Raw genomic sequence first — 18,980 nt, forward strand, 5'->3', positions numbered from 1 at the left:
CTGGCATAAATATATTCTATACAATCATCCTGGTCAATGTTCATTTATATACAACTTGTCATATATATAAATACATATATATATAATATAATCCAAAGAAGGAGGCAGCACATCCGAAATACTGAAAAAGTAAGAATCATTTATTCACCAAGACTAGCTACATTTCAGTTCTCTCTATGAAGACTCTCAGACTGTTTTTCTGGGCTTTCTATGTATGTATATATGTATGTGTGTGTGTATATATATATATATATATATATATATATATATATATATATAGCTAGATGGTTAGATCTCTATCTATATAGATACATACTGTATATACATATCTATAGATGATAGTTTGTGATAGATATTCGTATCTATATATTTGTGTGTATATACACACTGACTGTCTGCAAATCATTTGGTAATATATTATGTGGTGCGGAGTATGAATTGGCTTCATTTAGTATTGTAGTCAGGGGATCATAAAATCAATATTTTTATTCAATATTTTACTTTTATTTTATGTTGTTTAAAACAAAACTATTTCAAACATTATATTTGCTACTCACAAATGATTTTTCCACTGAAATGGATCACAAACAGCTGACTAGGTATTCTAGATAACTTATACATATTACAAATTATGTTCTTGGTTTTTTGGATGTTTGTGCAATAAATTCTGACTTATTGTAGTAATAAAAGAGCACTATCACTGTATAATGATTAACGTAATAGGAAATGTTACTTGAAAAGTATAGTATGTACCGTGGAAGCAAAACAGACTCTCAAAGGTGACTGGCACTGCAATAATGACTCAAATTCCACTGCTCTACCTGTGTTGGTATTACTATAACATTCCGGATGCTATCAGTACACAAGTTCCATACTGTACAAATGGGATTTGCACCTTACTGAGCTTAACTTATAACAGGATAAAATAATCATTTTATTACATTAACCATCATAAAAAAATATATAAAACCAAACTCAAAGAGTTGAGAAACTCACATACAATAAAACAGAGATCATGGGATTGGATTGTATGGAACACAGTGCTATTACAAACAAATATGACGTGCCAACCCAACAGGCTCTCTGCACTCCAATGTATGTTTTACTTATGTTTTTTTCCAAGGGAATTTTCACTTGTCCTTCATTGAACCCAGCAGGTTCTCTGCATCCTGATGTACGTTGCGTATGTGCTTCTTCTAAGGAGACTGATCCCTTGGAAGAAACGCAAGTGAAATGTATGTCGGGTTGTACAGAGTCTGTGTTGGTACTTCAAATTTATTGGTATATTATGTACTTATTGGTTTGTTGTTTAGGACTTTATACTTTACACTTTATGCATTTAGCCAAGGAGCAATTAATTAAATATAACTAATCTGATGGGCTAACATTTTGTTACATATATTTTCTGTCTGACTTTTTCCTCCTTTTTATTCATTTGTTTTTATACCATTTTTTATGATGGTATGTCTAATAAAACTACTTTTTTCCTGATGTAGGGTACAGTACCTGTTTTTCAGAGAAATAGTTTTGGTGTATTTAACCGTTTACTATGAGTGGCTCATTTTCTTCTATGTAATTTCTTAATTTACAAGTTACAATAAATGAAACACCAATGATGATGCAAGCATACAATATACATTGTTACAACATTACCAAAACATGAATTACTTATACTATATAGCTCTGACAAGACAAGCATGACCTAATGTGCAAGCGAATTCATTCCAATGAGGATTTATCAACTGTTTTCTTTCTTGTATAACAAATCTCACATTTAGTCTAATGAACGTAGGTGGCTGAATAAACTCATCATTTTTTTACTTGAAAGGAGACCTGCACAGCTACATGATGACTATTACACATTAACACTTTGGTTACACAGGAAGATTAGGAAAGAATTTGTTGTTGGCCAAAACAAGTTAGTGTAGCTAATGGACGTCACAAGTTTATTATCTATTCATGCCTATTCAAACACATCCTCTCTGGAAAAAAAAAAGGTTTCGCTTGAAATCAGTGCCCTTCCTTATCTCAAGCAAATCTGACTATTCATTGCCTGAAAAAAAGGTGACTTTGTCTATAAGGGGCTAAGGTTGATGGAATGTAATTTCCTTGTTATGCAGGAAGTTGTAAATCAAAGTTTGTTACATTTTTTTCTCAAGCTTTGTTTTGACAACTAAACTTGCTGTGTTCAGATTTGGGCAGTTAGGCGTCACTGTTAGGCAATAGAGTATAAAGGGAAGGTTACAGGGGGCGTTGTGACCACCCAAAGCAAAGACATTGCAGTAACAATCACACTGTGTTTTACAAATAATTCCTCAGGGCTAATGATTAATCTGAGGTAACACATTAATGCCCCCGCAATGCATCCTATATATGAAGAGGAAAGCTGACACACAGCTATTTAAGCCGCCTTCTTGCCACACAGAGACATAGACTTCTAACCACTGAGCCATAGAATTCTTACCACACTGAGCCATAGAATTCTTACCACACAGAGACATAGACTTCTTACCACTGAGCCATAGACTTCTTACCACACAGAGACATAGACTTCTTACCACACAGAGACATAGACTTCTTACCACTGAAGCTGTCTCTCATCACACATTGACACAGCATAATACACACATTACTTCAACCAACACCATTCATTATGGCTAAAGAAATCAGCTTTCGCATGTGGCTGCTACCAGCCTGTCTTCTCCTTATAGCTACACTTACTGCAGCTACAGAACCCCTGCACTGCGCCCAGTGCACTGAGGAGAAGCTAGCCCTCTGCCCACAGGTCCCTGCTGACTGCCCTGAGCTGGCCCGAGAACCAGGCTGTGGGTGCTGCTTGACTTGTGCACTGAAGCGAGGAGAAGCCTGTGGGGTGTACACTGCCAGGTGTGGAAAGGCACTAACTTGTCATGTAAAACCAGGAGAGCCCAGACCCCTATTTGCATTAACAAGAGGGCAAGGAATCTGCATGGACACAGAAGACCTGGACAAGCTGAGGACAAGTGATACCACAGGTGAGTCTGCTCAGCCAGGGGCCTAGATGTCAGGGGCTGTTTTTCTTATTATCCTTCAGCAGAATATTTTACACTGCTGAGCTTTTGCTTCAATGAGACATCTGCTTGTACTAAGATTGTTACAAGTTGTAGATCACTATATTACTCAGTAGCCCACACAGTGCAATTGAGAATAGTTGATAGAAAAATGGTCACTGCTTTACAGATTATTTCACCTTACTTTGGCATATAACATTTTTAATATTTGCCATATTATTCTTTTTGTAATCTCAATCAGTCAGTTCAGGTACATAGTTACTGACCTTAAGAGTATATATTTAAGATAATTCATCTTTATTAAAGTAAGAATGTCAACCTCCCCATAGAAGTGTGTCTGTAGAGTAAAGTCTATGCAGTGTACTTTAATACCCAGCATCAGCTGTCAGCTTAAATGATAGGTGTCCATCTGGATGATTCTTCATGCCTGAACTAGTTCCATGTAACATCCCACACAGGGCTTATCTAGAAGCTGTATCCTATTGCTACTATCACCTGATTACTTTGTACATACACTTCTTGACATTGATGCTTGTTTTTGTGACCTGTGCCCTACTTTCTTCCATCAGTAAGGTAAAGGATCAGTTTGTTGTGGAAAGTCAATTTTTAATACACATTACAGAGAAATATATTGAATGAAACAGATTAATTTAGTCCTTTCTATCTCAACTACTTCTGTGCAAAAAGCTGAAACTAAACTGGAAAAAGTCATAGCACAATCTTAGAACATTAACATTGGGGGTTTATACATTTATACTATGCTGCTTACTCTTCCAGAAGTAAAGGACTACTCAGAACATGAGAACACTGCCCCGGAAAACTTTGATCTTTCCCAAGACCAGCTTCCACCATTCTTACGATTATTTCCTGATGGGTTTGACAAGTTTGATGCCTGGAATGCAATCACTGTGTATGAGCGCATTAAGGCTAAAAAGCTGTTTGATAGAAAGAAACTGAAGGAACAATATCAGGTAAGTAATACTACAGTACACACTAAACTGCAAAATATTGTTTAGGAAAAATGTGATAAAATATTAATGCTATACAGCAAGTGACTTTTAATCTGTGAAGGCACTACAAGTCCCAGTATGCAGGGACAGCCTGTGCTTTTAAAGGCATGTTGGGGTTTGTAGTTCCACTACTGGTATTTTGGAGACCTATGTTGTACAGAATATTATATTATGAGAGCACCTTATGACACTCAAAAGTATAATCATATTTGTATCAATAAAATGGACATTTTAATGACATACAGTAATATACTAATCATATATATCAATAGTGTGGACATTCAATAATACAATAATCATATATATCAATAGTATGGACATTCAGTAATATAATAATCATATATATCAATAGTATGGACATTCAGTAATATACTAATCATATATCAATAGTATGGACATTCAGTAATATACTAATCATGTATATCAATAATATGGACATTCAGTAATATAATCATATATATCAATAGTGTGGACATTCAGTAATATACTAATCATGTATATCAATAATATGGACATTCAGTAATATAATCATATATATCAATAGTATGGACATTCAGTAATATACTAATCATATATATCAATAGTATGGACATTCAGTAATATACTAATCATATATATCAATAGTATGGACATTCAGTAATATACTAATCATATATATCAATAGTATGGACATTCAGCAATATACTAATCATATATATCAATAGTATGGACATTCAGTAATATAATAATCATATATATCAATAGTGTGGACATTCAGTAATATACTAATCATATATATCAATAGTATGGACATTCATTAATATACTAATCATATATATCAATAGTATGAACATTCAGTAATATAATAATCATATATATCAATAGTGTGGACATTCAGTAATATAGTAATCATATATATCAATAGTATGGACATTCAGTAATATACTAATCATATATATCAATAGTATGGACATTCAGTAATATACTAATCATATATATCAATAGTATGGACATTCAATAATATAATAGTCGTATATATCAATAGTATGGATATTCAGTAATATAATAATCATATATATCAATAGTATGGACATTCAGTAATATAATAGTCGTATATATCAATAGTATGGACATTCAGTACTATAAGAATCATATATATCAATAGTATGGACATTCAATAATATACTAATCATATATATCAATAGTATGGACATTCAGTAATATAATAATCATATGTATCAATAGTATGGACATTCAGTAATATAATAATCATATATATCAATAGTATGGACATTCAGTAATATAACAGTTGTATATATCAATAGTATGGACATTCAGTAATATACTAATCATATATATCAATAGTATGGACATTCAGTAATATAATAATCATATATATCAATAGTATGGACATTCAGTAATATAACAGTTGTATATATCAATAGTATGGACATTCAGTAATATACTAATCATATATATCAATAGTATGGACATTCAGTAATATAATCATATATATCAATAGTATGGACATTCAGTAATATAATAATCATATATATCAATAGTATGGACATTCAGTAATATACTAATCATATATATCAATAGTATGGACATTCAGTAATATAATAGTCATATATATCAATAGTATGGACATTCAGTAATATACTAATCATATATATCAATAGTATGGACATTCAGTAATAAACTAATCATATATATCAATAGTATGAACATTCAGTAATATACTAATCATATATATCAATAGTATGGACATTCAGTAATATAATAATCATATATATCAATAGTATGGACATTCAGTAATATAATAATCATATGTATCAATAGTATGGACATTCGGTAATATTCTAATCATATATATCAATAGTATGGACATTCAGTAATATAATCATATATATCAATAGTGTGGACATTCAGTAATATAATAATCATATATATCAATAGTATGGACATTCAGTAATATCATAATCATATATATCAATAGTATGGACATTCAGTAATATACTAATCATATGTATCAATAGTATGGACATTCAGTAATATAATAATCATATATATCAATAGTATGAACATTCAGTAATATAATAATCATATATATCAATAGTATGGACATTCAGTAATATAATAGTCGTATATATCAATAGTATGGACATTCAGTACTATAATAATCATATATATCAATAGTATGGACATTCAATAATATACTAATCATATATATCAATAGTATGGACATTCAGTAATATAATAATCATATGTATCAATAGTATGGACATTCAGTAATATAACAGTCGTATATATCAATAGTATGGACATTCAGTAATATACTAATCATATATATCAATAGTATGGACATTCAGTAATATAATAATCATATATATCAATAGTATGGACATTCAGTAATATAACAGTTGTATATATCAATAGTATGGACATTCAGTAATATACTAATCATATATATCAATAGTATGGACATTCAGTAATATAATCATATATATCAATAGTATGGACATTCAGTAATATAATAATCATATATATCAATAGTATGGACATTCAGTAATATACTAATCATATATATCAATAGTATGGACATTCAGTAATATAATAGTCGTATATATCAATAGTATGGACATTCAGTAATATACTAATCATATGTATCAATAGTATGGACATTCAGTAATATAATAATCATATATATCAATAGTATGGACATTCAGTAATATACTAATCATATATATCAATAGTATGAACATTCAGTAATATACTAATCATATATATCAATAGTATGGACATTCAGTAATATACTAATCATATATATCAATAGTATGGACATTCAGTAATATAATAATCATATATATCAATAGTATGGACATTCAGTAATATAATAGTCATATGTATCAATAGTATGGACATTCGGTAATATTCTAATCATATATATCAATAGTATGGACATTCAGTAATATAACAGTCGTATATATCAATAGTATGGACATTCAGTAATATAATAGTCATATATATCAATAGTATGGACATTCAGTAATATCATAATCATATATATCAATAGTATGGACATTCAGTAATATACTAATCATATGTATCAATAGTATGGACATTCAGTAATATAATAATCATATATATCAATAGTATGAACATTCAGTAATATAATAATCATATATATCAATAGTATGGACATTCAGTAATATAATAGTCATATGTATCAATACTATGGACATTCAGAAATATACTAATCATATATATCAATAGTATGGACATTCAGTAATATAACAGTCGTATATATCAATAGTATGGGCATTCAGTAATATACTAATCATATATATCAATAGTATGGACATTCGGTAATATTCTAATCATATGTATCAATAGTATGGACATTCTGTAATATACTAATCATATGTATCAATAGTATGGACATTCAGTAATATAATAATCATATATATCAATAGTATGGACATTCAGTAATATAATAATCATATGTATCAATAGTATGGACATTCAGTAATATAATAATCATATATATCAATAGTATGGACATTCAATAATATACTAATCATATATATCAATAGTATGGACATTCAGTAATATACTAATCATATATATCAATAGTATGGACATTCAGTAATATACTAATCATATATATCAATAGTATGGACATTCAGTAATATACTAATCATATATATCAATAGTATGGACATTCAGTAATATGCTAATCATATATATCAATAGTATGGACATTCAGTAATATAATAATCATATATATCAATAGTATGGACATTCAGTAATATACTAATCACATATATCAATAGTATGGACATTCAGTAATATACTAATCATATATATCAATAGTATGGACATTCAGTAATATACTAATCATATATATCAATAGTATGGACATTCAGTAATATACTAATCATATATATCAATAGTATGGACATTCAGTAATATACTAATCATATATATCAATAGTATGGACATTCAGTAATATAATAATCACATATATCAATAGTATGGACATTCAGTAATATACTAATCACATATATCAATAGTATGGACATTCAGTAATATGCTAATCATATATATCAATAGTATGGACATTCAGTAATATAATAATCATATATATCAATAGTATGGACATTCAGTAATATACTAATCATATATATCAATAGTGTGGACATTCAATAATACAATAATCATATATATCAATAGTATGGACATTCAGTAATATACTAATCATATATATCAATAGTATGGACATTAAGTAATATACTAATCATATATCAATAGTATGGACATTCAGTAATATACTAATCATGTATATCAATAATATGGACATTCAGTAATATAATCATATATATCAATAGTGTGGACATTCAGTAATATACTAATCATATATATCAATAGTATGGACATTCAGTAATATACTAATCATATATATCAATAGTATGAACATTCAGTAAAATACTAATCATATATATCAATAGTATGGACATTCAGTAATATACTAATCATATATATCAATAGTATGAACATTCAGTAAAATACTAATCATATATATCAATAGTATGGACATTCAGTAATATACTAATCATGTATATCAATAATATGGACATTCAGTAATATAATCATATATATCAATAGTGTGGACATTCAGTAATATACTAATCATATATATCAATAGTATGGACATTCAGTAATATACTAATCATGTATATCAATAGTGTGGACATTCAGTAATATACTAATCATGTATATCAATAGTGTGGACATTCAGTAATATACTAATCATATATATCAATAGTATGGACATTCAGTAATATACTAATCATATATATCAATAGTATGGACATTCAGTAATATACTAATCATATATATCAATAGTATGGACATTCAGTAATATACTAATCATATATATCAATAGTATGGACATTCAGTAATATACTAATCATATGTATCAATAGTATGAACATTCAGTAATATAATAATCATATATATCAATAGTGTGGACATTCAGTAATATAGTAATCATATATATCAATAGTATGGACATTCAGTAATATACTAATCATATATATCAATAGTATGGACATTCAGTAATATACTAATCATATATATCAATAGTATGGACATTCAATAATATAATAGTCGTATATATCAATAGTATGGATATTCAGTAATATAATAGTCATATGTATCAATAGTATGGACATTCAGTAATATAATAGTCGTATATATCAATAGTATGGACATTCAGTACTATAATAATCATATATATCAATAGTATGGACATTCAGTACTATAATAATCATATATATCAATAGTATGGACATTCAATAATATACTAATCATATATATCAATAGTATGGACATTCAGTAATATAATAATCATATGTATCAATAGTATGGACATTCAGTAATATACTAATCATATATATCAATAGTATGGACATTCAGTAATATAATAATCATATGTATCAATAGTATGGACATTCAGTAATATAACAGTCGTATATATCAATAATATGGACATTCAGTAATATACTAATCATATATATCAATAGTATGGACATTCAGTAATATAATAATCATATATATCAATAGTATGGACATTCAGTAATATAACAGTTGTATATATCAATAGTATGGACATTCAGTAATATACTAATCATATATATCAATAGTATGGACATTCAGTAATATAATCATATTTATCAATAGTATGGACATTCAGTAATATAATAATCATATATATCAATAGTATGGACATTCAGTAATATACTAATCATATATATCAATAGTATGGACATTCAGTAATATAATAGTCGTATATATCAATAGTATGGACATTCAGTAATATACTAATCATATATATCAATAGTATGGACATTCAGTAATATACTAATCATATATATCAATAGTATGAACATTCAGTAATATACTAATCATATATATCAATAGTATGGACATTCAGTAATATACTAATCATATATATCAATAGTATGGACATTCAGTAATATACTAATCATATATATCAATAGTATGGACATTCAGTAATATACTAATCATATATATCAATAGTATGGACATTTAGTAATATACTAATCATATATATCAATAGTATGGACATTCAGTAATATAATAATCATATATATCAATAGTATGGACATTCAGTAATATACTAATCACATATATCAATAGTATGGACATTCAGTAATATACTAATCATATATATCAATAGTATGGACATTCAGTAATATAATAATCATATATATCAATAGTATGGACATTCAGTAATATAATCATATATATCAATAGTATGGACATTCAGTAATATAATAATCATATATATCAATAGTATGGACATTCAGTAATATAATCATATATATCAATAGTGTGGACATTCAGTAATATACTAATCATATATATCAATAGTATGGACATTCAGTAATATAATCATATATATCAATAGTATGGACATTCAGTAATATACTAATCATATATATCAATAGTGTGGACATTCAGTAATATACTGATCATATATATCAATGGTATGGACATTCAGTAATATAATCATATATATCAATAGTATGGACATTCAGTAATATAATCATATATATCAATAGTATGGACATTCAGTAATATAATCATATATATCAATAGTATGGACATTCAGTAATATAATAATCATATATATCAATGATATGGACATTCAGTAATATAATAATCATATATATCAATAGTATGGACATTCAGTAATATACTAATCATATATTTCAATAGTATGGACATTCAGGAATATAATAATCATATATATCAATAGTATGGACATTCAGTAATATAATAATCATATATATCAATAGTATGGACATTCAGTAATATACTAATCATATATATCAATGGTATGGACATTCAGTAATATAATAATCATATGTATCAATAGTATGGACATTTCAATGACATACATCTTACTTTAAAGACATTTCCATGTTTGTCTTTTTAGGGACCATGTCAGAAAGACCTTTACAGAGCAATGGACAGATTGACAAGGTTTCAGCAACGGACTGGAGAAGATCTATACAGATTCCACATTCCCAACTGTAACAGAAATGGTTTTTATCACAGCAAACAGGTACCATTCACTTAAATATCAGTATATGAATTCAGAAAAATGTCATGTTCAGAATGAAAGCTTCTAACACAGTGTTTCTAAAGTCCTGTCCTCAAGACCCACCAAAAGGTCATATCTTCAGGATTTCCTTAGTATGGCCCAGATGATAATTCCATCACTTGTGCAATCACCTGGGCCATACTAAGGAAATCTTGAAAACATGACCTGTTGGTGGGTCTTGAGGACAGATGTTGAGAAACACTGTTCTAGCATGATTTTCTTTTACCTTGGCCTATATTTAGGATACTGCTATAGGCCCCTGCCTAAATACCCAGGCTAATAGAGAGTGGCTTGTTGGTTTCCCACTATGCAAGTGGGGCCTGATCAATTCCCCATTCTCTTATGATCATGTGTAAAAGTTGACATTGTAAGATAAGTGTTCTCAAAATATTCATGTGACGCTTTCTATTTCCTTAGTGTGAAACAGCACTTGATGGAGAAAGGGGAAAGTGCTGGTGCGTCTTTCCATTAACTGGAAAGAAAATCCCAGGTTCTCCTGAAAACAGAGGTGATTTGAACTGCCAAGAGTACTTGAATGCACAAGAATAGATTCCGAAATTCCATCCGGATGAACGTGTATTCTGTATTGTTTGTGTACAGCTTCTCAACTATTTATTCAGAAAAATATTTTCATTTTTTCCCTCTTAATATGTATTTTTCATAACTATTTATAAGTACTATTAGTTGAATATTTACTCTATTTTTAGAAATGTAAATCAAAACACTTATTTAACTCCTAAATTATATTTTACTACTGTATATATTGTGGTTTTGCTATGAAATCAGTATCATATTTGATGACTTAAATACAATTTTAAGCAAATATATTTTTCTTTTACGCACAGACACTTAATTTTGTATTTTTGTCACTGTACTCGTGTGTAATTTTGGAGGCAATTATATAATTGTTTTCATATGGTAATTGTTTTATTGAATTACTATTTAAGCTCCATATAATTTCAAGTGACTGAACACTATGGGTTATTAGTGTTGATATCTTAACATATTGCAAATGCTATCACCAATGTGATGACGTTTGTTTTTTTTTTTGTTTTTTTGTTTTATTTTGTTTTTTACAATTGAGACCAATGGAAATAGTACATTTTTATTCGAGAAGGGAATCTGTCATCAATTTTTTTGCTGTGTAATCTGAGGACAGAATGAGTTAGGTGTTAAAACCAAGATTTCAAGAATGTGTCACTTGTCCAGCGGTGTGCTGTTTACTTATTCTGAAGGTTTTATTACCATATGATTATCATTGTCTGGATTACAGCATCTACAGCAGCGCATGCATGCTAGTCAGACTTCGCCTTCTTCTGTGATAAGCAGCTCACTGTCTATAGACTATGTACATAGAGAGCCTGGTGTGGATGGGGACAGCTTTCTCAGCTCATCTGCATTGCTAAATCTAAGAACTCCGATTGTGTCAGAATGGCTGCACCTAGTGAACTGTGCTACATTGTTGGATTCAGGGTCTCTTTCTCTACATAATGCTGCTCTCAGATGAAGTAGCAAAATCCTGCTGACAGATTCTTTTTACCACTATAGCTATAGAATAGAAGAAACATATTGATTTGAAACTTAGTTAATTCTATACAAATGATAACATTATGACCTCTTAGGCCTTTACCATAGATCTACAGAAACTCCTTCCAGGGCCACAACCAGGTGTCATTAATACAGTGTAGAGTTGAGCAAAAAAGGTCCACACTGCCCTTTTTCAGCGCCCAGTCCGATTCTCCATGGCAGCCAGGCCAATACGTGCCTTCACTTCTGAACCTGACATCCTCAGCCCAGCGTTTTGTACTTTCTAGGCCCTGTGACATTATGACGTGTGATATCATGACATTGTGGAGCCTAATAAGTGCTAGAGACCTCCAAGATGCCGGGCACAGAAGTGAAGACCATGTTCATTGAATCCAGGTCAAGGACCAAGTATTTCTTATCTTTCACCATCAGCTCATAAGCACTGGTTATTGACAGCTGGCCATACATTTTAAAAAAAAACATGTTCTCTGATTCTAATATGTAGGCTTAAAATGAAAATGTTTATTTCAATAAGAAAATACCACAGGTAGTGACTAGTGATGAGCGAGTATGTCCTGTTAACCCTTTCGGCGAGCATGGTAGGGTGCTCGCCGAGTATTTTCAGCATGCTCGGGTATTATGATTTAGTCGCGCTGTGTGCATGATTTGCAACTGTTTGACAGGTTTAATACATGTGAGAAATGCCTAAGAAACAGGCATTCCTCACATGTATTAAAGCTGTCATACAGTCGCAAATCATGCACACAGCGCGACTAAAACATAACACCCGAGCACGCTAAAAGTACTCGGGAAACACCAGAGCATGCTCGTAAATCTCTAGTAACTAGCATGCTCGCTCATCACTAGTAGTGACACAAACAATGCTGAAATGTATGTGGACGTAAGATACTTTTATAGCTGATTCAATAATAACTACATGATTGTATCAATGTATCTATTTTCTGTTAGATAATTACTAGTGCTGAGCGAGTATGTTCTATTAACCCTTTCGCCGAATATGCTCGGGCCGAGCTCCGAGTATTTACAACTGCTTTTAATCGCTCACGTGTGCATGATTTGTGACTGTTTGACAGTTTTAATACATGAGAGGAATGTCTATTTCTTACACATTCCTCACATGTAATAAAGCTGTCAAACAGTTGCAAATCATGCACAAGGCAGCGATTCAAACATATCACCGAGCAGCTGTAAATACTCAGAGCTCGTCTGAGCATACTCGGAACAGAACATACTCGCTCAACACTAATAATTACATATTATATTCTTTGAACTCCCTTAACTGAAGATATACACTCCCAGACACAAAGCATTAAAATGTATTTGCATTCTATATTGTGTAATGGGCTAGGAAATGTATAGATTTGTATACTAGAGTTGCACGCATCTGTCAAAATGGATTGTTCTTTCTTAGGATTAATGGTTGAGGACGTTTCATAGAATGTCCTCTCTCTGTGCATGAGTTCTTACTGATCTCTAACATACAACCTCCAAGTTGTAGGGAGCCATAATACAGCACCTACACACTTATATGAGATGCTACTTTATCTCCTTAAGTTTTTGACTTCAAACAGCAGCACTGTGAAATTTCGAGATAGCTCACTGTCAGATTGTGCTATTCTGCTGTAAAAGCATTCTCCTAATGGAGAATACCTGTGTACAGGGATATTACTGGTCCATAGTACAATGCCACCAGGACTTGTGTTTCTCCTTACATCCTTGTGTACATGACTGTGCAATGTACATGAGCCTCTGTGTGAAATCAGAAGCACACAGAGGTGCAATCGATATGTACCTAGAGGTTGCCCCTGTCCCTGAGGTTGCATGAAACCATATGATGACTGTGGCAATAAGGCTTCAAATTGTCAGCAAGTTTCATTATCTACAGACCTTTAATGCATCAGCAAGAAATTGTGTATATCATTATTATCTGTGTAATTCTACAATACCTCTTCACAACACCATGTTTACAGAGCCGCAAATAGCCAACAAAGGGCTGGCACAATTCTGCAATACATACTATCAGATAAATACTCTTCCACATTAATACGAGGACTTTTTTTTACTTCTATGTACTTTGCACCAATTTGAGATGGATAAATTAGTTTTCCATTAATTCATTAACTTAAAGGTACTTCATGAAATGGGGACAACATAAAGGTTTATTTAGAATTTCTCCGTATAACATTTTTAGCTTATACATTTTATCCTAGAACATTTCATTTGAAGAGTACCTGTCACTTCTCCTATATGTTCATTTTAGTCAGTACTTCAATTTCCTAAAAATTAAAAATTCTGCAACACAGTCTATGATACCTCTGTTATTACCTCTATTATTACTCCTGAATGTTTATGAATAAACGGACAACTGTCAATCAGTACTGTTAATGCCAGCATGGTCAATTGCATACAATGTAGAAAAACACCTATTTGACAAGAAGAATGGTAAATATTCAGGAGTCATTATTTTCTGAAATAGATATGTAATATGTGGTAACAGGCGCTATTTAAGAAATATTCTTCATTCTGTTGCCACACAGCATATTTTATGCTAAATGATTAAATGTGTGTTTTCTAAATAGAAGTATTTTTTTTACCATAAACAGACAGGAGCACCAGGGTCATATACATCATAATGACAGCGTTGAAATTCTCCATTTATCTTTAAATAAATAAGAAAGTACTTTTTAAACAAAGAAAATAAACATGACCAAAGTTGTAAACTTATTAGTTATCTGGCTTTAAAGTCAGATAATAAAGTTGCTGCTACTTTTACTACTTTTATATATTTATCCATTATTTTTATATTTATCCATTATGTATTTGACACTTTGCTGCTAATAATCTTTTTTTTCTTCTTGTGATGAATTATTTTTACCTGTATTGATTGTGTATTTTGTTGAATGCTGAAAAATCAGTTATTGTTTATTTGTAGAAAATGTAAATTGCTAAAACTGAATAAATATACATTTTTAAAGGAAGTGTTGTGTCTTGTTTTGTTTAAAGGGAATCTGTCAATTGGTTTTTGCTACCTAATCAGAGAGCTGCATAATGTAGGGACAGAGACCCTGATTCCAGCGATATGTCACTTACTTGACTGCTTGCTATAGTTTCAATAAAATCACTCTTTTATCAACAGGAGAGTATCACTGGAGGACTAGTAAACCTGTTTCCATGCAGTCCTGCATAACATGAGCTCTGTATACCACCACCTCCACCACTGATTGACAGCTTTCTGTGTTCACTTTGCAAATGCAGAAAGCTGCGTTCTAATCAATGGCTTTGTCGGGGTTATACAGAGCTCAAGATTCCGAGAATTTGTAGATCTGCAGCAGATAAAACAGTGATTTTATCAAAATTGCAGCTAACAGCCCAGTAAGTGATACATCACTGGAATCAGGGTATTTGTCTCTATATCATGCTGCTCTCAGATAGGTTAGAAAATAAACAGTGACATATTTTCTTTAATACATTAATTAAATATTTTTTGTAACTGGTTAAAAGTCTAAAAATACAGAAGAGTACTTAAATATGTATGAATGCTCACCAGATGGTTCTGAAATACACAGGGCTGTATTTTGTGTTCATGCTGCCCTGGGCACTTTAAGTTGTCATGCCCCCCTATTGATAAGTTAGACTGAGGGTATGTGCACACAACATCTTTTTCACGTGGATCAGCTTTATAATCTGCCTGAAAAAGCGCAAAATAAATGCTTTAAAATTTAAATGTATGCACTGCAGTGTAAAAACAATATGCTGATCATATGTTTAGTCTTTTGAGCTTCTTTTAACTGTTTCAGGCTTCCAAAGTGGTTAAACAAAGAGACTTGACCATTCCTCAGGCAACTTCTACTTATACCCAAAGGAAGAAAATCTGAATATTGTGGTCATATAAAAAAGGACAGAATCAATGGGATCAAATTAAAAAACCTTTATTACACAACTATTGGTTAGCTCATGGCCCTGCATAGAGGAAGTACACACACATGATAAGCAAAACAACTAAAAAATGTATAACAAATAAGTTAACAATGATAAAAATTCATAAGTGTCCGGACCAAGGAAACAATAAAATCTGTGTTTTACAGTTAGTTCTAGTCGATGCATGTTTGTAAAGGAAACTAATTCAAAAACGTATCCACTAGAAGGCGTAATGTAGTTACAATTTTACTATCCTGGTATTGAAAAGAGGATATATATATGTCTATATCTATATCGCTCACTCAGCTTCACACAGAAGTAAACACAGGTACATTGTCTCTTTAAACTTTGGTTGGTTTATTAAAATGTAGAATAAACCAACATTGAGTCCATAAAAGAATAAAAGAAAACACAGACCTTTGGGCAAAGCAGAGAAAAACAAAGAAAAATTATGACAAAAACACAGTCTTTGTGGTAGCAGGGATCTACCCTCTCAGAGTCCAGCAAGCACAGGGTTCAGATTAGCACAGAACACACATCTCCTGTCTGGAGTATGCCTCTCCAGATGCACTGACCAACTATTGTCTCAGCAGGCCGTGTATTTAAAACCCAGACCACACCCTGAGGTGGAGATATGGAGAACAATCTCCCACCCTCTCTATGGTTGTTCAAAAGAAAAAAAACACGCCCCTTTAAGATGGTGGTTTCACTAAATAACATGCTGGAGCAAATTTCATGGTTTCAATTCATCGAAGCTAATAGCCTCAGGGAAACATATCTCCCCTCTATCACTTTACCAGTGACTGTCACATATCCCTCCCCCTCCCCCTCTCGTGCCCAAAGCCAGGGGTTTTGTCACCTTCAATGACTAGACACGGAAGTCTGGACAGGGCATCTGCATTACCATGTAGTTTCCCAGGCCTGTGCTCTACATGTGTCCTGGAGTGCTAGAAACCACCTAGTTACCCGGGCATTTTTCCTCTTCCCTTTCCCTCATCCATCTCAGGGGCGCATGATCTGATACTAGCTTGAACGTTCGGCCTAATAGGATAGTATCTTAGCGTCTCGATTGGCCACTTGATGTCCAAGCACTCCTTCTCTTCGATGGCATTGTTCTTTTCACAGGAGGAGAGTTTCCTGCTCAGGAATAGGACTGGATGCTCGTCCCCATCTATTTACTGGGATAACACACCTCCCAAACCGACCTTGGAGGCGTCCGTCTGAACCAAGAACTCCTTAGTGAAGTCTGGTGCGACTAAAACCGGCTGTTTACACAGGGCGAGCTTCAACTCTTGGAATGCCATCTCCGCTTCGTAGGACCATTTGGCCATCGACACCTTCATGCCCTTAAGAAGATCAGTCGGGGGGGTGGCTATCCTGGCAAAATTTGGGATAAATTGCCGATAGTAATCCACAATTCCCAAAAACGCTCGAACTTGCTTCTTGGGGTTCGGTTGAGGACAATTTCGGATAGCCTCCACCTTATTTACTTGCGGCTTTATTCCGGCCCTTCCAATGATGTAGCCCAAGTATTTTGCCTCTTCTTTCCCCATGGCGCACTTCTTTGGGTTTATCGTAAACCCTGCCTTCCTTAGCGCATCCAGTACTGCCTGAACCTTCTGTAAATGACTTCCCCAATCTGGGCTGAATATCACAGTGTCATCCAGGTAAGCTGCGGCATACTTTTTGCGAGAGACTAGGATCCGATCCATGACACTCTGGAAGGTAACTGGGGCTCCCTGCAGACCAAACGGCATCCTGGTGTACTGAATGTACCCATCAGGAGTAGAGAAGGCCATCTTCTCCTTGGCACTTGGGGACAGGAAAATCTGCCAGTACCCTTTTGTTAGGTCCAGGGTGGTGCTATATCTGGCTGACCCTAGCCTCTCAATAAGCTCATCGATGCAGGGCATTGGATATGCATCGAACTTTGACTCCTCATTCACCTTCCTGTAGTCATTACCGAACCGCCAATCACAATCCGGCTTTAGCACAAGGACAATGGGGCTGGACCAGCCGATTTTTGACTCCTCGATGACGCCCAGGCTCAACATTCTCCTCATCTCCTTGGAGATCACCTCACCGTGGTCTTCTGGAATCTGACATGGCCTTTGATTCACCTTCACATGAGGCTCCGTCAAGATTTCATGCTCGACCACCTGCGTACAACCTGGCAGCTCTGAAAACAGGTCCCAGTACCGCTGAAGCAGCTCTCGGCACTGTTGTGTCTCCAACTGTGACATCCTCGACTCTGGCTTCAGGATGGGCCCTCAGGCACGT

At 32.5% G+C, this 18,980-nt stretch overlaps 1 protein-coding gene across 3 annotated transcripts; it reads left to right on the top strand.

Annotated features, from left to right (window-relative positions):
* The first annotated feature begins 2,272 nt into the window (after positions 1 to 2,272).
* On the top strand, positions 2,273 to 16,772 carry IGFBP1 (insulin like growth factor binding protein 1). Of its 3 annotated transcripts, XM_073678355.1 has the most exons (5): positions 2,278 to 3,014; positions 3,828 to 4,021; positions 11,067 to 11,195; positions 11,652 to 11,742; positions 16,580 to 16,772. In XM_073678355.1, exons 1-5 carry the CDS (start codon positions 2,654 to 2,656, stop codon positions 16,594 to 16,596), a joined length of 792 nt encoding a protein of 263 aa, XP_073534456.1. In that variant the 5' UTR covers positions 2,278 to 2,653; the 3' UTR covers positions 16,597 to 16,772. The 3 variants fall into 3 exon arrangements, with proteins under 3 accessions (XP_073534455.1, XP_073534456.1, XP_073534454.1); XM_073678354.1 differs by lacking the exon at positions 16,580 to 16,772 and having other exon boundaries at positions 2,273 to 3,014; positions 3,831 to 4,021; positions 11,652 to 15,760; XM_073678353.1 differs by lacking the exon at positions 16,580 to 16,772 and having other exon boundaries at positions 2,280 to 3,014; positions 11,652 to 15,760.
* Positions 16,773 to 18,980: the final 2,208 nt, after the last annotated feature.

Source organism: Phyllobates terribilis, unplaced genomic scaffold, assembly GCF_046119375.1.
Source record: "Phyllobates terribilis strain yellow unplaced genomic scaffold, ASM4611937v1 Scaffold_4__5_contigs__length_816908805, whole genome shotgun sequence".
Lineage (NCBI taxonomy): Eukaryota > Metazoa > Chordata > Amphibia > Anura > Dendrobatidae > Phyllobates > Phyllobates terribilis.